At 35.6% G+C, this 20695-nt stretch overlaps 1 protein-coding gene across 1 annotated transcript in view; it reads left to right on the top strand.

Annotated features, from left to right (window-relative positions):
• Positions 1-20695, top strand: part of THSD7A (thrombospondin type 1 domain containing 7A) — a 423961-nt gene that overhangs the window by 355083 nt on the left and 48183 nt on the right. Inside the window, exons 12-14 of the mRNA XM_057732183.1 lie at positions 3415-3609; positions 5102-5365; positions 20512-20690. Of these exons, the coding sequence (XP_057588166.1) occupies positions 3415-3609; positions 5102-5365; positions 20512-20690 (638 nt within the window). The remainder of the gene's footprint in view (positions 1-3414; positions 3610-5101; positions 5366-20511; positions 20691-20695) is intronic.

Below are 20695 nucleotides of genomic sequence, written 5' to 3'. Positions count from 1 at the left end.
TGACCTCACTAAAAATTAGCTTTCATGGTCATTTTCATGGTAACTTATCCATAGGGCAATGTGGTTTTTGGCCCATCTTCATAACAAGGCCTCAGCCCAAAGGAGAACTTGCGTAATTATTATATAAGATATACACCCTGCAACTGTAAATACAAATACGATTGTCTGGGTATATGTAGCTTTCTGGTGCTAGGAAATCATGCTCAGGATGATGCATCTTTTCTGCAGTTTAAGCCATCCTGTTTTCAGTGTCTTAAAAATGATTTTTAAGATTTTTAAAGTTGAGAGACCAGATGGTTTCCTTTCCAAATATTTATACTTTCTTCACCCTAATAGCAGGAAGTTCATTTCAGATTATGTTCCTGTGTTTGAATTGTTGTATTTCCTCCAAGTCAGAATAGAAACAAGTTGAGATGTATGATAAATTTCAATATATTGTACAAATGGTACTGTTGCTACCTGTTTGGATAACATTGCAAGAGTAATTCATTCAAAGTACACTGTCTAAAAGCTCAGATAAGGAGAATGGAGTGCTGAGTGGGTTTCTGAGAACAGATATGGGAATTTTACACGATTTTTCTTTTCACTTAGTTGAAAAGAGATTTTATGCCTATATGCAGGTATATAGGCTTTGTATTTATGTAAATGGTATAGATTTGCACAAAATAAATTAGTTTCTGGAATTGTGTTGATAGTGGTTTTACTTTATTTTATTTTGGTGTTTTGGAGTCCCTTAATGTGACGATGGTTGGAGCAATTGTGAAATAGAATTTATTAAAGAGACCCTTAAAGAGAAAACTTTAATGGAGAATCTAAGGCAGTTTCATTTAGTTTAAAAGATTTATAGTAAAGTCTCTGTTTCAGAGAGCCAAATTGGTTGCTTAGATAAAAGTAGTCTTATTTCAAAGAACATAAATTTAGTTTTGTAGTTTTCTTTTAATTATAAACAGTGTTACCCTCTTCACAGCTTAGAATTGTGATGGCCAAATTTCTTATTTTCCAAATTACTCATTCTTGAGGTCCCTGCATATCCTGAGTAGTAAAAGCCTAGTATTTTCCTCTTTATCAGTCCTTCCTCTTGAGCATCCTTAGGGCAACTTTGCCCACAAACTATCAGAGCTTACTATGTAGAAAGTGTTTAAGCAGGTGTAGAGAGGATTGCAGAGTCACATCGGCTCATTAATATACTGCATTTTATGGATTCCTCCTCTACCAATCCACAGATAGCATTCTTCCAACCTACACGGATGATCTTTTTGCCCCCTCCTTGTCCTCCAAGTTTAAGTTTCCCTTAGTTCATTCCTACCTGCTCAGCATTTGTTTCCCAAAACTTGGCACAGTGCCAGGGTGATTAGGTACCATAGGACCTTCCGTTTTAGTCATGGGCAAACATCTTCTAGTGACTTGAATACTCAGGCTCATAGGCCTTAAGCGTGAATGTGCATAAGGAACATCCAAGCAACTTGAAAATAGATGCATATTCTTTGAGCCCAGACACAGAGATCTCATTCAGGGGATCTGGAATGAATCCAAGAATCTTCAACTTTAATAGCATTTCAGGTGTTTCTCATGCCAGTGGAAATACACTACCTACTAGAGCAGTGGTGTCAATTCGCTGCTGCGTGTTTGAATCACCAGGCAGCTTTAAAAAGATGTTAATGCCTGGGACCCGGTCCTTGACCAATTAAATCGGAATGTTGGAGTTTGGCAAAGGCATGGACATTTTCCAAAAGCTATCCAAGTGATTATCATCTGCAACTTGATTTGAGAGCCTCTTCCTTACACTGGTCTGATAACCACAATGCATCAGACAGCTCCTCTCCCACGTGGTGAGAGTCTCTGTGGAGCACTTAATATTTTTTCCTGTCACTTAACCTTCCTAAATGCTATCACTGTCCACTCAACTAGGTTTTCCTATCTTTAAAATTCACAGACTTCAGTTCTTTTCATACAAATTGGCTCTTCCAATGTTATGCATATTAAATGAAGAGGCATCTATAGCTAAGAAATAGGTGAGTTTTCACTACATTTGCACTATTTTGTAACTTTTCCTGCAGCAGTGGCAGCAAGTTGTGTTCACCTACACAGAGAAAGCCTTCCATTGCTAAAACTGTTAAATCTTTTTACACACCACATCACACAGTCCTATACTACTGGGTGTTAATTTTTAGTGTATAGCTCCAGACAGTCTTATCTAACCTGGGGCCCTGTGTGCCCTAACTGTAACTTGGGATCAAAATGTCAGGCTCCTTCACCTTAGTTTCATGATGATAGAATCCTGAGCAGGGCAGAGACCAGCTACAGTATCAGCTTGGATCATAAACCTGAAAGGGCCATGTAAATCAGTCTGACTGGGCCATTTAAGATAGTTCAATGAAGACTTAACTTTAGGACCAAGGTCTAAATGTTTCATCTGCTTCCTCAATAAAAAATGAATTATTTCTAAAACCAACAGGGGGAAATGGCTGAGGGAGACTTAAACATCACTTGCTCTTTTTATGTAAGACCTGTTACCTTAAAGCAATTCTATATCTATGTCCAATAAGTAGTAAAGCTATGACTTGGTTTAAAAAATTCAGTAGAACAATATCTTGGGGGAAATAATATGTATAAACCAAAATTATCTGACCATTTTTTGTGTCTATATGTAATTGTTGGAAATGTCAGTTATGATGTGAGAGATTAAGATTTTGCTAAATGTTTTTGTCTTCATTTTAAATTCGTGGTTGTCGTTTGTGCACGTGCAGAATTTGTACACAGAGGAAGTGGGGAGCTTTGACACTGCCCCCTTCCATTAGCCATTAACCACTTCAATGCCATCACAATAAACTTTCAATGTAATTAAAAAAAAAAAAAAAACCATGCTTTCTATTCAAATGGAGCTTCACGACAAGTTTCATAAGCGTTCTCTCCCCACCCAAACCTTCCAACAAATTTGCTGCCACTAGAACCCTTCTATATAGAAATCCTAGAGTGGACAATAATATAAAAACAACTATTAGAAGTATGGGGTGTCTCCCAGCACCACCATGAATAGCCTGTGTTCAATATAAACTATTATCAGATCCCATGTATTATTTATTTGTCTCTTAAATAATTCATTTCTAAATATACTCCCCATGTGACTCAAAATCCTTACGAGCTTCTAATAAAAACTGCTGTGTGTGTGCACACGTGCGTGCGTGCATCAGCCCATGCTTTTTTTGTGTCTGGGAGTTATCTGTCATTTTAAAGATCCTCTAAGATCAATTTAATGACTACTGTAATCACTAGAAACACTCTTACCAGATTTCTGCTGCAAATAAAGAATTAAAAGAGAATTCCTCTGACTAAGAAATGTTAGGTTAATTCCTAAATTACAGAGTAATTACAGAATTCAAATTCATGATAAACAGTGTTTTGCTTTTCCCTTAGCCATTACTTGTCGAAAGCAAGATGGTGGCCAGGCGGGCATCCATGAATGCCTTCAGTACGCAGGCCCCGTGCCAGCCCTCACCCAGGCCTGCCAGGTCCCCTGCCAAGATGACTGTCAGTTTACCAGCTGGTCCAAGTTTTCTGCGTGCAACGGAGACTGCGGTGCAGTTAGGACCAGAAAGCGCACTATTGTTGGTAAGAATAATTGGAATCCCAAAGCCAACACTTGTCAAGGCAGAAAAACACAATAAAAAAGTCAGGCCAAGATAGTTCTGACAATGTATTTGTAAGATGCACGGATGTGCCCTGTTGTTGCGATACTAACACCTAATGTAGCAGTGGGTTCCGAGCTGGATTTCAATGTAAGACGGCAAGGACAGACGCATTGTGTACTGTTAGTAGAAAGAAAAAGCAGCCTTGAAAATTGAACTCTGTCTCCCTATACAATACATGGTAGGTTAATTTTTGGTTTAAACGTGTACCTTTGGTGGATTACCCACAGACTGTGAGGTGCTTGGAGAAGAATTTTTTAGGAACATGGGGAGAGGATGCCATTTCACTTTCTTAAGCCATTCTCACTGTCACAGCCTCAGGTTATCCTTCATATCCTTGAAGAGAAATGTGACATTAATTCTGTATCTGAAAACTACGTTGTAAAAGGTAGTCGCAATGACAAAAAGCTGTAATATAATGAGCAGGAACAGGAGCCATCGTACTGAACTAAACTCTGATGCATTCAAAAGTATTGTCAGTGGCAAAAGAAACCTAAAAATATTGGTGCTAGTAGGGTATTCAGAATTTAAGCTGTAAAAGAATTTAAAGTTGTAAAATGAACCAGCTGTCATAATGAAGACTGTTAAAAACTATATAAGACAGCTATGAAAGTTAGAGATAAATATATGTAAAACACATGTAATTAGTTACATGCAATATAATTAGAAGTATATAATATATATGACATAATATAATAAATATAATATAAATATATGTGATCCAGTTAAAATAATATTTTTTCAAGCACATATTACTGTTATACTCAAGATTTTTTTATTTTAAAAGGGAAATTATTTAGATTTATACACAAGCCATTTCTAGTATTTTATTGTGATATTAAATATCTTCTTTTTCAATATTATTTACTACATTAATCACCAAGTATGTCAAAATGATTATTCTTCAGAAATACTGAAAGATGCAAAATCACAATCAGAAAAGTAAATGCAAAAATCTCATTTTCTAAATCTTAATCCTATATAACTATACCATCTATTTGGACTTAACAAAAGAGTTAAGTGTGCAGGCCAGTGCAGTGACTCTCTCCATTTCATATTTCTGCACATGTTATAAAGGAGAGATTAATGCAGTTACCTTACACTCCCCAGTCAGTGAAAGCACATGATCATTTGAGAGGATTTTAATCATTTTGAGGAGTGTAAAATTCAGTACAACAGTTAGTGTCTTATTCACAATGGGCTATTTTTAAGTGAGCACATAAAACTTTCACTATGCAAAGCACCCAGTACTAACAAAAGCCTACACAGAAACCACTACAGAGGGAGAAAGTAGCAATTATTTATAGGCTACTGTTGAATGTGGTTAAAAACAAAGAAAGGAAGTTTAGGAAAGGAGAAAACTCATGGATGCTTGTTACTAATGATGATATCTTCCAACTTAATTTTCTCCACAGGAAAAAGTAAAAAGAAGGAAAAATGTAAAAATTCTCATTTGTACCCGCTGATTGAGACGCAGTATTGTCCCTGTGACAAGTATAACGCCCAGTCTGTGGGGAACTGGTCAGACTGCATTTTGCCAGAGGGGAAAGTGGAAGTGCTGCTGGGAATGAAAGTACAAGGAGACATCAAGGAATGTGGTCAAGGGTACCGTTACCAAGCAATGGCGTGCTACGATCAAAATGGCAGGCTCGTGGAGACATCCAGATGTAACAGCCATGGTAATCCAATTTCTCTTTACTGTTAAACATTTTCTGTCTTTGGGGGTGGAGTTAAAATGCACGTGTATCAGAATGGAGGGAAATGAAAGTTTACAGAAGTGTGTTCTAAATTGAACATTAGGGACACCACGCTGTGTGTATTCATATATCATGTATATGTAACAAGACATTCGGTGGCACTTGTCCAGAAGTTGGCAACTAAGTCCCAAAGTTGGTGACAAGGAGGCCTTACATGTAGGCAAAAATGCTGCCAGTAACCTCCCTTGGGGCTGATCCAGAGTCTGTTGAATAGACTCAATAATGCCCAGCAAGTTCGTGTACAGAAAAGGGAGGAAGGAGGAGAGAAGATTGAATTTAATTTGAGAATAAAGTGTGAAACTAGACAGACTTTTAATAACCGAACTGACAAGATTTGCAGTGTGCCTAAGATATCATTAAGTGGCAGAGGAGAAAAATTGAAAACCATAATTGGTGAAAACTCAAACATCTCTAGTTTGTTCCTCATTAAGTTGAGCTTGGCCCAACCATACAAACAAAACTAGAAAAAGGTACATACACTTAGGAAACTTTTGATTTCCAAACAAACAAACAAAAAATCAAAAAGAAGCTAAAATACTGTGACAATAATTGAGTTGCCAAAAGCTTATAAAGAGTGGTTTTGACCAGAGTATGTCGTGAACTCTTTGGTTCTAAATCATAATATAGTCAGCCTTAAACAATATTTCTTCATTCTTTAATTTTAATGTATCTGTCGTTTTATTATGGAATGACATCAGTTTACAGTGGGTCAGCCTGAATCATGGATGTCACATATTTGCAAACACTAGACAATGATCCTCCTCCCTTCACGGACGTGACCTAAGAAAGTGAGTTAAGTTACTGGGAGAGAGGTACATGGCACTTACCTTCCAACCTTGCTGAAATAATTTCTGCTGTTGGAACAGTGCTCCTCCAGTTGTATTATATGGTTCAGACAATGACATGAACTGATTGGACCATCTGACATATATAAACTGTTATGGGGTATCATGGTGACACATTTATGGGATCTCTTAAATCTGTCCCCAAAATGAAGTTTCCAAAAACCCTGACTTTTATTTTTTTACCTTATCTCATAATCACTGTTTTATCAAAGTCTAGTGATACTAGCCCCCATAATAAGACTCCATTATGTTGAAGCTCTAGATATGAGTATTTTGCAGGCTAATACACATGAACTGCTAAGTTTAAGATTACCCCATGCATTTAGAAAAATAACTGAAAAGAGTTTAGCATGCCTTGAAAAACCTGTGTGAGAGTAATTGCTTTTTTATTCTTTATATCAAATAGCATACCAGGAAAAATGTAAATGCACTTCCCATTCTGAGTTGATATGATAATGTAGAATATCATAGTTAGTCATTAAAATGAAAAATTGAAGATCACTTTAAAAATGTGTTTCTCCCGAAATGTAGCATGTGTTTGCTCACATTTTAAGTTGTTATGCATAGTGAATCACCAAGATAATCATTTGTTTTTAATATAACCTGTGAGCTTTCAGAATGACTCTCATATATTCTCACTTTTATCTGTTAATTAGATGCATGAGAGCTTCAGTAAGCCACTTAACAGTCAAATCTTATTTTTAGGAAAAAAAAAACAAAACCTTTAAAATATCTTGTGACTCTCACAAAAATGTTTGATCCCTTGAAAAAAGTAAAAGTACAGAAAAAACTGAAATTGAGCAAAGGCAGTAGACTTCCTGCCTTAGTACTGCCAGTTCAAAGCATGAAGAATTCAGTACTGTATTCTAGAAGAAAAGCACATATAGAAAAAATATGGGTCCCTGGCAGCACTGAACTTCGTGGAGATTGTGACAGGATCTAAGATCTTTAAGTGAACTGTTCCTGTTTAGTCCTTTACGTCTATCCAACATCACTTCATTCTCACTAAGTCTGATGTAATGTGGATGGTCCAGTGGGATATTTTTAGTAAAAATACTCATATTTTTACTCACAGTCTGAGGAAATTGACTCTCTATTGCCTGATTTCTTTGGAATTACTACTGATGTTCTGTCGATCGTGATAGTGTTAGTGGAATGCTGTCACTTTGGTGCTCTATCCTAGGCGTGCTCTAAATTGCAGTTTCTATGACCACTGCCTTTGCTCAGCCAAATCAGCTTTTCCAGATGGATGGTAGAAATGTGGTTTTAAAGTAGCTTTCAAGAAAAAGTCTCTTACGGCTTTCAGTTTAAACATAAAATTGATCCCCACATGTATGCAGTGCAAAGACACTAATCTCCTATTCAACAGTGGCCTTATGGCATTTCTATTTAATCTGTTATCCATCTGTGGATCATATTATCAGTTATTATACTGATAAAACAGTTTGACTTTCATCAGTTTAAGTATATTATTTTATGTCATTTCCCATGTGGTCACTATTCTTTTCAATGTGTGAAATTTGAGGCACAGTTCTATTATGTCTGGAATTTCTCATAGTAATAGACTCTGTACTGAAAAGTGATATAGTGATATTCCAAAAATCAGATCTTAAAGTATACCTTGGGAGCAACGTAAATGTTCATCCATCCTGATACATGGTATTAAATATAGTTCCTGCATAAGTGTTGATAAATAAATACATTTTTGGCATTTAGCTATCCTAATTTCATAATACAAATTACATATATTTAGCTTTGGTATGAAATCTTGGATGGTGTCGGTATTAGCAACAGATTACAAATCACTCAAAAACCAAATCACGCATTTTCTACTCACTGCTAGAATCCTCTAAGATCTTAATTGATTGGTTCACTAGAAATTGATTGCCTATGCACATAGTGCTAGGTACTTCTCATGTTGATCACTTTTAAAATTTCACAGAACAAGAGGTAGAATTTCTGGAACATTTTTTATTATATCATTTAACCTTGATATTTTAAAGAATCTTAGAGGTAACCTAGCTTATGCAAAATACATGTATACAAGATTTTCATTTAAACATAAGTGATAGAATTTTATTATGCTGCCCCTCAACCCTACCCAGATCTCCCCAAAACCCTTATTCTGCACTACTTTTTGTATTTCAAAACCATATATCACTCTATAACCATATAATTTATGTATTTATTATATTTATTATTTTTGGAGAATTTATCTCCTTTACAAAAATGTAAATTGATGAGGGTATCTCAGACTACTTTATTCGCTCCTGTATCCCAAGCACCTAGAACATTAGGTGTTCAGTAAATATTTGTAGAATGAATGAGTGAGTGAAGAGCTGAGGAGAATTTTTGTAGCTATATTTGTTGCACAGTCAAGCTTGGACACTTCCTTTTTTCCAGACAGTGTCCCTCCCTCTGTGTCACAGTTCTGGGAGATAATCAAACAGATCATTGAGAACAACTTAGATCTTTGGAATAAGATATATACATGCCACAAACTTTCTACATGATATTCATCAAATATTTGTGCTTCTCTCTACCTACTAAATGGTAGGTAGAAGAAGTGGTAGAAAAAATAGTAGTCACATACCCTTTTCATTGAATTAGTCCAGTAATATCAATATTGGTAAGTTTCTTTATTCCCATTTAAAGCTTATTGTTCAGAATTGCCTAATTTGTACACCACCAGATTTGGACAACAGCTTTAACCTCTTGGTTTATATTAGGAATTGTGACAACTTGCTTTTTCCCAACCTATGTTTACAACTTTAATTGGGAGTATGGAATGTTTATTTAATTTTCTTTGTGTTCACTTATCTTTTCTTGAGAAAATAAGGAATAACATTTCTATTAGATTTATCTCAAAGGAACACTTTGAAGGTAAATTGGATAAAGTGTAAAAATGTCAGATGCTCAAGTCTTGAGCTCTTTGAGTTACATAATTCCTTGCAGACACTTCTCTTCAGTCTTTACTTTCAGCAAATTTGTCTTTGCTGTTCCTCATAGGGAGTTTAAGCCATAATGCACTATTAATAGGTATTCTAAAATTGAACTCAATTTTCATTTGTGATGTTTTATCATCTCTTCATATCAAGTAAGCAGGAAGGCCTATCTGATATGACTGTTCTCCCTGAGCACATGCTGTTTAATATATATAGGTCTCCTGTCATCACCTAAAAGTAATACATTGTTGTTGATACCTATGAAATACCAACTTGGAGAGACCATGAGGAAACTCAGGAATCAGCTATTTGGTTAAATTACTTGTTACCAAATGTTTTGCTAAAGGGCCAGATAGCAAATATTTCAGGCTCTGTGGGCCAAAAGTTCTCTGTAACAACTACCCAGTTCTGCAGTTACAGAATGAGAGCAGCCATAGACAATATGTGAGTGAATTGCTGTCAGCCTGGGCTATCATTTGCCAAATAGGATTTCAGCCTTCTTACTCAGAATGCCATCTACAGACCAGCAGCATAGGCATCACAGGAAAACCACTGGAAATGCAGAAATTCAACCCACATTGCAGACCTGCTGAGCCGAATCTGCATTCTGTAAAGACCCCCAGGAGGTTCTATAACACATTTAGAGTTTCAGACTACTTCACTGGGTCATACAGACACTCACAGGGTTTGGTAGACATCATGAGATTGAACCTTGGTGTGGAAGGCCTATGAAGATCACTTCCTAGTGGATCACAATGTGATGCTGTCTTAGGCAAAATACTCAACACCTCGCAGGTGTTGCTTACCAGCTGTGGGGAAGATAACATTAGGAAACTTTTGAAATTTGTAAAGATGGGTCTTTGTAAAGTGAATGCCTGTTTAGGTATGATTTTGAAAACAGAATGAGTCTATAGGATCTTCTGTGAAAGGATATTGGTAAGTTCATGAATGCCCTGAGGATAGTCTGTTTTGGTTCAGATAGAGAAATGAGAGAGCTCTGGGTTTATTTACTGCTCTATTCATAAACAGAATACAATATTATATTAAAGCATTATGTGCATTTGACCTTGTATACTCAGTATTCATGATCCCATGACTCTAAAATTCTCAGGACTTTGTGCTGCCATTTGACCATCATGCTGGCATTTAAACAGCGGTGCTACTTACTTTAGGTCACATTATACTCTTTTAATTACTTCAGTTTGTCTTTTAATTGTAGTCACTATTGAATTGTTCAGCACAGTTTGTCTAATGCCTTGTTAGTATAAGATTAATTTCCCTTTAACATTAATTTTAAAATATAATGACATATTGATTCTTCCATGCTTTCTCTCTTTGCCTAATATGTTTATGTATGATACTACATACTACTTCTAGACATTAATGAATGGCTTTAGCCGTTGGTTTTGGAAGTATCAGTGGGATTCAAAGTATGCTCATTAAAATTTGATATTTTGCAAAACTCTTGCTGGTACCCAAAGTCATTCTCAGGTTGCTTCATAGGTGGTTTGCACTACAGCACTAAGTATTAGAATAAAAAGAAAGCTCTACCAATTTTACAAGTGAAACAAAAGCCTTTTAATAAGATTGTTTCATATTATAACTATAGCTGACCCTTATATGGCAACATTTAACATTATTGCCTAATAGCCTAAGTGAGCTACATCCTTATTTCACCAGCCTCCCACAGTTATGATGTGGATGATTTTAAAGCAGGCACCATGTTTAAATGACCATCCCTTGACGTTGTAAGGAACTCTAAATACCAGATGCTGCCTTATTCAGTCAGAAACTCCAGTATACAAAGGCATGGGGGCTTTTTTCTATTTGAATTTATGGGAACAAAAAAGATCATCAACAAAGCTTGGAAAAGGAATACATCCTGAATGTATGAGCGGTACAAGTGCCCAACTGACTTTGTTTTAAATACAGAGAGTCCTCAATTTGCAAGTATATTTTAGTTCAAGAGCGTGTACTTTTAAGATATTGTGGAACTCATGGTACATCTGACAAAAATAATTGTGAAAATGAGGAGAGTAGATTCTGAGGATAGTCCACATGACCACTCAGCCATAGTATACCTGGAGTGTATTCTTTTTTGTAATGAGATTCTATAGAAAATGATAGAAGTTTAATATTAGAGGTTACTTAGAAACAAAATTGAGTGCAAAATTGTTCCCTATTGTAGTGGATGCTTGTATTTGAGGAAGAGCATGTTTAATTAAACCAAGGAGAAAAGGCAATGAATAGAATTTGGTAAATAAGCTGAAAGGGAGTGCTGATTTCTCTGAAAAGCTTTTCCAGTTGATAGTATTTTTTTCATGTCTAATTCATTTCAGAATTTAAATCTTTCATTTGATAGCAGAGATAAAGATAGTATTGCTTTTGCAGTCATCACTCACAGTTGAGACCTTTTTCCTTCCAAGCGTAAAACACTGGCTGGGAGCGAGGAACAGATTTTTCCTGAGGTGATAGTTGCAAGTTTAAAGAACCAGGGAAATAAAGAAAGGGCTACTATGGATACAGGTACAAAAAGAAAGCAGGTGCCTAGGGTCAATTTTAAATAAGGTGTGGGTACCAGCATTATTTTCTAACAGGCTCCCTGAAGGAGGACTATAGAGGTGATAAGGGAGACTTTCCTTGGAAGTTTTCCTGCAGCTACCATTCATGTCATGTGTGATGGAAAAACATCTGGTGTTATCACTTGGTTCTGTGTCACAGAGACCTCAACTCATCTATTACTTACTTAGAAGGTTTTCAAACTGGGCTCCATGGAGCCCCTCAGACCGGGCTGTCAAACATAGCCTCCAGAATATCCCATACACTTACTGGGCTTTCCAGCTTTTCAGGAAGAAAGCATGTCACTGCTTAAAATAAATTTAACTGCCAAGAACAGTTCATTATTTGCAACAACAACAACAACAAATTTGTCTATCTTTGCCTTTATCAACTTCTGCTATTATGTTTTATTCCACATCCTTTCTATTGTCCTCTGACTCTTTTTTCCACTTAATGCCTTAGAGGAAGGATAACACTAATTTCAGAGAAAAGACTAGGAGTGGTAATCTTGCTGATATCTATGATAATGTTATTGATATAACCACAGAGCTGTTCATTACTTATGTTGTGTTATAAGGTTTCATAATGCATGAATATACTAACTGCCCTCATATAGTTTCCTGTTACGTTGATGCCCTGCAAAGCCAAAATAATTGTAAAGCTCTATATCCCGTTAGTTGAGTTTAGTCTCATTCTTAAAATATAGGTCTTTTTCTACTTCAAAACATCATCAAAATGGTCCTGTAGTGAGCAAGGCTTGTGCATAAGAATTTTTTATGGTAAATGCATGAAGAAGGCATTATATATTAAACATAAGCCATATCTGTGGGCTCAAAAAGTAACCTGAGAGCACACCAACACATTTGTGGACATTTTAAAGTTAAATTTGAAAAGAAAATCTTTACTTGTAGTTCCTCTCCGTGTTTATCCCATTTCTTCATATTGCATTGAAGGCCAGTTTAGCCCTTACAGGAAATTTTAGTTAATTTACATAAAAGAAAATGGTCATTTAAAATAGTCATTAAAACAACTCAAGAAGTTTATCTGCATAACAGTTTCCTCTCCCTTTGCAATAGGTTTGACCTTTAATGATTTAAACCTTTAAAGTATAAAATGATTTAGAAAGCTTTCTTAAGTTTGAGGGTTTTGTTTTTTGTTTGTTGACTTGTGCATTTTTTCCCATATCTAGAAATGGACATAAAAAGGCCTGCTTAAACGTTAAAACTCTATACAGCTCAAAACATGGATCCAGTTTTAATGCATTATAATTACAGCCAATCAGGATGATCTGTTTCTCACTGGTCCAGTGAGTTGCTATAGCAAAAAGTTAATAAGCATAGAATGCAGTGTCTGAGTCGTTCTCCTAGAGATTCACAGTTCATATTAGTAAAAAAAAAAAAAAAGAAATATTCAGGGTAAAGAGACCTGTTTAACCTAGTTTAATGCAACAATTTTCCAACTTACTTGACCACAGAATGCTTTTTATAAAAATTATGTTTAACACTTATTAGAATCCAACAAACTAGTGTTTAAATATCATCCTTTACTTCAGTGTCCGTGTATGATTCCTGTTGACTGAAGGAATAGTGCCCTACATTGGATCAAGTTAAAAAATAAATCACTCTACTAAGTTTCAAAGTTAATTTATTTCCCATTACTTTATAATCTGAACACGCCATCAAATATGATGTTTATATTGCTGACAAAGTCCTTTTTCCAAAGAGGGTTTTAAAACTTTTTTCTGATTTTTAATACAATATTAGTTAAAATTATAAATGTTGAATTTGGGGGGGAAGGCCTTAATGTATATAATTATTCCCAAAGTTTTTATTTTGGTTGGATAAGTAAACTATAGATAGGGGCTCTTGCATAAACATGTTTATTCCCTTTTTTAATAAAATGTGCAGCTGAAAGTAGAATGCCGTTTTCACACTAACCACCTGGACTTGGGCCAAACGTCACAGGTTAGGGGCTCAGTCCCTACAAGACTGCTTCCACTTTAGACACTAACTGTGGAAGTTCAGGGTCCCCAGGTCAACCTCACTTCTTACCAGCTGGCTATAGATTTGGGGATTCCCACTACCCCCTCAGGTTCAATAATTCACTGAGACGATTCAGAGAACTCCGGAAAGCATCATATTTACAATTACAGTTTTATTAGAACAAAAGGATAACAATTAGAACCAGTCAATAGAAAAGACTGGTGGGAGGGGCCCAAACGCTAGGCGTCCATGTTGTCTTCCTGTGGAGCCAGGAGCCATCACCCTCTTGGCCCATGGGTGTGGGTTACCAGCCTGAGCTTTGTATCCAGAGTTTTCTGGGGGGGGTTTATTATGTAGGCATTAACTGAATCATTGACCACACAGAAGGACTCAGTCTCCTCTCCCCAGAGGTTGGGAGGATATCAAGTGGCTTAAAATCCCAACCTTTTAAACACATGGTTGGTCTTTGTGGTATAATCATCCCCCTTCCTTAGACATCTTCTTACCATAAATTCACGTGTATTACAAGAGGCCCAACATGAATAACAAAGATACTCCTATCGCTCGGGAAATTTCAGGGCTTGGAGGCTGCCTCCCAGGAATCAAGGAAACAGACCAGCCAAAGTCTTTGTTATACAACAGAGAGTTTTAGAGTTTGCTATAAGAAACAGCCTTGATGGTGAACTTGTACATAGGTATACTACCTGAACCTAAATGTGCCTAGTCATTGGGTAAACTCCCAGTATTGGAATAGCAACAGCTACAAAATCCCACAGCAATTAAAACTAATGTTGAAATTTTCAGAGAAAATCTTTAAGTACTTACCAGATATGAAGTTATGCCTTCATATGTATATAAAACAAATATCAATAAAATTAAATAGCACTTCATTGCAGTTACATAAATTTACCCGAACACTTCACTGTGAAAATTTTGATTGCCCAGTGTTGATTGATAGCTTTTCATATATTGAATATAAGAATTTGGGTAGAACAGCTGATTATAGGAGTTTGTATATATACACAGTAGTTTAGTTTCTCCAGCTTTTCAAGTTATCAGTTCTTAATATATAATTACAAAAGAATATTCTGTTCATTTTGAAAATATTTTTAAATGATTTTTTTCAGGATTTTCAAATTCTCAAGGGCCACAGTAGATAAAGTTCTAGCTAAATGTTCTCATTCGCGATTGCAGTCATGTGCATATAACACACATTTAAGCAGGAGAGATTTTTCAGGTCACTTTTGAGATTAATCCAGATGTTTCAGATAGGGTACCAGCGTTGCTCATTCACACAGCTGTAAATCAGAACCAACCAATATTTTCCACATGCTTTCAAAATGAATTTTTTAATCTATCAACAGTGCACCTTTCAACAGCACAATATAGTAATTGTGAAGGTTGTTGAAAGCTGCTTTATCTGCACATTCATAATTCAAATGAATGAGGTGACTGAATATATGTCAAAGGCAGTAAGTCCTCTGTGTGCTTGCCACATAAAGCCTGCTAGTGTTCTTTATTCATTTCAACCTGAAAGCAGCCATCAGAACAGATATAGATACAAAAAATACAATCAGAAGCCAGGAGTTTGATTTTTCCATGTGTCAGGTTCAGTATTGAGCTACTAAAAGTTTTAACACCCTAATTGTGAAGTCATTTATTTTATTCCAGCCTTCCTCAGGAACCATAAATTGCTTCAAGACTCCAGCAGTTTATTTAGCCTTAAAACGCTTCAAATGTTTCTCTCTTTCTATCCCCCATGATTGTTTGGTGTTAATTGCCCTCAAAAATGATCTTAGCAGAGAAGGCAGGGGAATGCTTATCTAGCAGTTCACTGGTAGCATTAAGGATTTTAATTGTACTAGATAAACGTGACAGGCAATTATTGAATGTTGTTACACATTAGAAAATTAAAATGGAATGCTAAGCATTATACTCTTGCAGTTTTGTCTTTATCTCACTGCCTAATTTGTATCTTTCAACAATGTAATAGAGTGAGTTTTATTTGAGAGGCGTTTTCTGGAATACTCTATTGGAAGATCAAACATAAAAATTTTATATCTGCTTACTTAATAATACAATGTGAATCAGACTGAAGTCAGACATGACATATTTCACCAACGCCATGATACTTCAACAAATAAAATGGAAAGAATTTCCATTTATCTGTTACTGTGAAGTAGTGACATGAAAAATCATGTGATTCTACTTTCAACTATAATTACTGAATAACAAAAGGTTAAAGGTTTACTTTTGCAGTCATTTTGATCTTTAGCAAGGTGGAAAATGCAATTCTAGGACTATTTCAGTAACTTATTACCTTTGAAATACTAGTGTCCCTCTACCAAAGCTACTGGTAATATTTAGAAATAGTTGGAATTTTTTCTTAACTCATTGTCTTTTACAAACATTAAATAATTTGGTTACAGATGGCATTGATTTGGAAATGACTTTAGACATTTTCACAGTTTGATTCTATTTCTTAAACTACTACTGTGAAACACAAATTTTTACTGACCCTATCAGGAGTTACATTTTTAAGTATATCACACTTTCAGATAAATTCATTTACTGGCTGTGCTAATTGAAAAGGAGAATGTGATTTGAAACATATTTTAGCTGAAAATAGTGAGGTGGGCTTGTTTCCCCACCTCAAACCCTACTGAAAGTCAAAGTATAAGCTTTAAGTAGATCACAGCAATCTGTTCGAAGAATAGTTATACTTTCCAAAATGTTGGTAAACACTATTGTAAAGTACTTTTTCAATTCTTTATTTGACTTTCCCCTGGGTTATTATCAGTACTCCAAAAGTCTTCTTCTATATCAGAAGTACATTCAGAACTCAACATTAGCATCTTCTTTCTGTCTTCAGTGTTTCACAGCTGGCAAAGCCCCAGCTGACACATCTGCCTCCTTGAAGATTCTCTGAGACTAATTCCCACTTTTGAGAATTCTTTCATTGAATCCTATTCTTCATACCAAATTCATGATTCCATCTTTTTTAAAAAGTTTCCTTTTATACTTCACTTGCAATTTACTGATATAATATGCATATCCTCTGAGGCATCAAATTCACTCCTAGGAATATGCCTAACAGAAGTGCATACACATGTTCACCAAGAGACATGTTCTAGAATGTTCATAGCAGTACAGTTGATAATAGCTTGACATTGAAAAATACCCAAATACTCACTAACAATAGAATGAATTAATAAACCATAATACAGTCACACAATAAAGTACTAGAATCAATTGGAATGAATAATCTTCAACAGCATGCAACAGTAGGGATGAATTTCACATCACAATGTAGGATGAAAGAAGGCTAGCTCACATGGGTATATACTGTATGATTCCATTTACATAAAATTTTTTTAAAGCAAAACAATTCTAGATTGTGAGAAGTCAGGGTAGTAGTTGCCCATCTGAGAAGAGGTAGTGACTGGAAGGCAACACAAAAGAGGGTTCTGGAATAGTCTTGGTTTCATGGGTGTGTTCAGTGAACTTTATACTTTTGAAAGATGTGCTTTTGTTTACAGAGACTACAATAAGTTTAAAACAGGTGATGTGTATATTTGACCAAAATATAGAAGATAATATATAGAGAAATATGCTACAAATCTACTTCTCACGCAGATTTTGCTGATTCTTCCTGTATCTTACAACAGAGTTCCCTAATTTCAGTCCTGCACACACACACGCAAATAAGTACATGTAAAACTGGTGAAACTTGAATAAACTCGATGGATTTTATCAATCCCAATATCTGGGTTGAAATTATACTTTAGTCACCATTGTAGGAAACTGGGAAAAGTATGCAAGGGACTTCTCTATGTTATTTCTTATAATTGTATGTGTCTACAGTTACCTTAATAAGAAGATTTTCAATTAAAAAAAACAGGGAGTGCTGGATAAACACAAGAAAACATACAAGGGTGAGTCAAAAATTATCTGCACTCTGGCTGTAATTTATAGAAGTTTTAATATAATCGGAGTGCGGATAATTTTTGACTCACCCTCATATTAATTTCCAAAAATCAGGCACTATCTCAAGTGAACTTTATTGTAATGTGTGGAGTTGCCAGAAACCTATACTTTTAACATATGTCCCAGGGTAATTTAAAAAGGAAGGCTAGGAAATACTATGCAGTAAGTTGGTTAGCTTTTTAACACTGTATGAAGAGTCAGGACACTTCAGGCACAAGCTTATAGATTAGATATGTCATACTGGTTTTTAGGTGGTCTTATTTCACTATAATAAGACATCAGTGTTTGTTGGTTCTCTTTTAAATCTTCCTAGAATAAAAAGAATAAAATACTTAGGAATATGTTTAAGAAAAGTGCAGGATATATACTAAAAGCTACAAAACATCATTGAAAGAAATTAAAGAAAAATCTAAATAAATGGAAGGAAATTCCATGTACCTGGATTGGTAAAATAGCAATACTCCCAAACTGATCAAACTATTCAACACAATTCCTATCAAAATCTTCCATTTGGGGCAAAAATTGACAAGCTGATTCAAAGATGTATGTGGAAATGTAAGGGACCCAAAAGAACCAAAACTTTCTTGGAAAAAAAAGGAACAAAGTAGGAGGACTCAGACTTTCTGAATCAAAACTTACTACAATTTACAGTAATCAAGATAGTGCGGTGCTGGTATAGAGATCAATGGAATGACATTTAGAATCCAGATATAAACCCTTACATTTATGGTCAATTGATTTTCAACAAAGGTGCAAAAACAATTCACTGTAGAAAAAATAGTATTTTCCACAAATGAACCTGGGGTAACTTGGTAATCACGTACAAAGGAATGAAATTGGACTGCATATGTTTTAACGTATACAAAAATAACTTAAAATGAATCATATACCTAAGTATAAGAGCTCAAACTGTACAACTCTTAGAAGAGAAAAATGGGTGTAAATCTTTATGACCTTGGATTAGATAATGGTTTCCTAGATAGGACATCAAAGTACAAGCAACCAAAGTAAAAATAGATAATTTGGACTCCATTAACATTTAAAACTTTTGGTCTTCAAAGGACACTAACATAAAAGAGACATAATAACAAGTTTTGACAAATGTAGAGCTTGGAACACTCATACCTTGCTATTTGTATTGTAAAATAGTACTTTGGAAAACAGTTTGGCACTTCTACAAAAAGTTAAATATAGAGTTACCATATGATTGAGCAATTCCACTCCTAGATATATACCCAAGAGAATTGAAAACTTGTCCATTCAGAAACTCCTACACAAATATTCACAGCATTATTCATAATATACAAAATGTGGAAACAACTAAAATGTCCATCAACTGATGGAAGGATAAAAAAATATGTTTATAAAAGGGAATGACGTACTCACACACACTATACCATAGAAGAACCCAGAAAACATTATATTAAGTGAAAGTAGCCAATAGTAAAATGTTTGATTTCATTTTATAAAATGTTCCAAATAGGTGAATTCTTAGAGATATAGAGTAGATTGGTGGTTGCCAGAGGGGAGGGGAGGGGAAATGGGAAATGACTGCTAATAGGTCTAGGGTGTCTTTCTGTGGTAATGAAAATGTTCTGAAACTAGATAGTGGTGATGGTTGCACAACTCAGACTATACTAAAGTCTGAAACATGAGCTTCTCAATAAAATTTTTAAAACCTAGAGTTCCTAGTATAAATTGTTTACATGATAATCATTTTCAAAATCTAATCTTTGATGTTAATGTAAAATGGTAAGAGCAGAGCGTTTTCTTGTTTCAAGAACAACCACTCTCCATAGGGTATGACAGAGGGTAAGATTCCACTCTTGACCAGAGGAATTTTGCTTTTTCCATTTATTTGCCTTGAGAATAGTAGTGATAAATTGATACTGTGAAATGCCAAGTTGGTAGTGAGGGACTGGTCAAGGAAAATGCTCCCATTTCTCAAAACAAATCTGTCGACTCTTAAGTTAATTGACTGTGTGATTTGATGGAATGAGTACTGTACTAGACCTCAGAAATCCTGTCCCCATCTCTTACTGTGTGACCTTGCACTTGTCAGTTCTCTCTGTGTGTTTGTTTTCTTATCTGTCCAGCAGAGTATCAATACATACCCAATACATTTATAATATGTTCAAGAGAGTCAAATGAATACAAGATGTGAAGGTACTTTGAAATTGACAGCACCGTAAAAATATGAGGCATTATTTATTTAACATTCTTCATTTTTCTTCCTCAGACTTGATTTTTGATGAAGGGGAAACATAAGGTGCTAAGTTAAATGGTTCCTTTTGAATATTGATTGAGAGGGTCTGGCTTCCTTCCTGCGGAAGAATGTCACATGGACTCAGATACTTGAACTTGTGTGACATTAACAGATAGGACTTTATAGAAAACTGTTATAATTTTTTTAATGTATCATTCTGGCAGCATGAGAACGATACGGCAGCAGACAGGTTATTGCCAATTAAACACGAGCTGTCAGAAAGTCAGAAATGTTGAAATATGGTGAGCATGAATCTTAAGCAGATCATATGGCAGCTGCTCAGGTGTTATTTTAACAGAGTCTCTGTATGTATGTGTCATTTTCCTGCAGAATTTAATTTGAGTCTCTAACGACGGAGACACCTCTGTATTTGCATGTTGCTGTCAAGTCAAACTTGGACCTTCTAAATGAGCTAGAACGGTGGGTGGTAATAGGCGAGTGACATGTGGAGGAGATAGCTCTTGTCTCATTTTCCTCCACTCAGGTTACATTGAAGAGGCCTGCATCATCCCCTGCCCCTCAGACTGCAAGCTCAGCGAGTGGTCCAATTGGTCACGCTGCAGTAAGTCCTGTGGGAGTGGCGTGAAGGTTCGGTCTAAATGGCTGCGTGAAAAACCCTATAATGGAGGAAGGCCATGCCCCAAACTGGACCATGTCAACCAGGTATT

This window comes from Hippopotamus amphibius, chromosome 4 (genome assembly GCF_030028045.1).
Source record: "Hippopotamus amphibius kiboko isolate mHipAmp2 chromosome 4, mHipAmp2.hap2, whole genome shotgun sequence".
Taxonomy (NCBI): domain Eukaryota; kingdom Metazoa; phylum Chordata; class Mammalia; order Artiodactyla; family Hippopotamidae; genus Hippopotamus; species Hippopotamus amphibius.
This window is presented reverse-complemented; position numbering and strand designations above follow the sequence as displayed.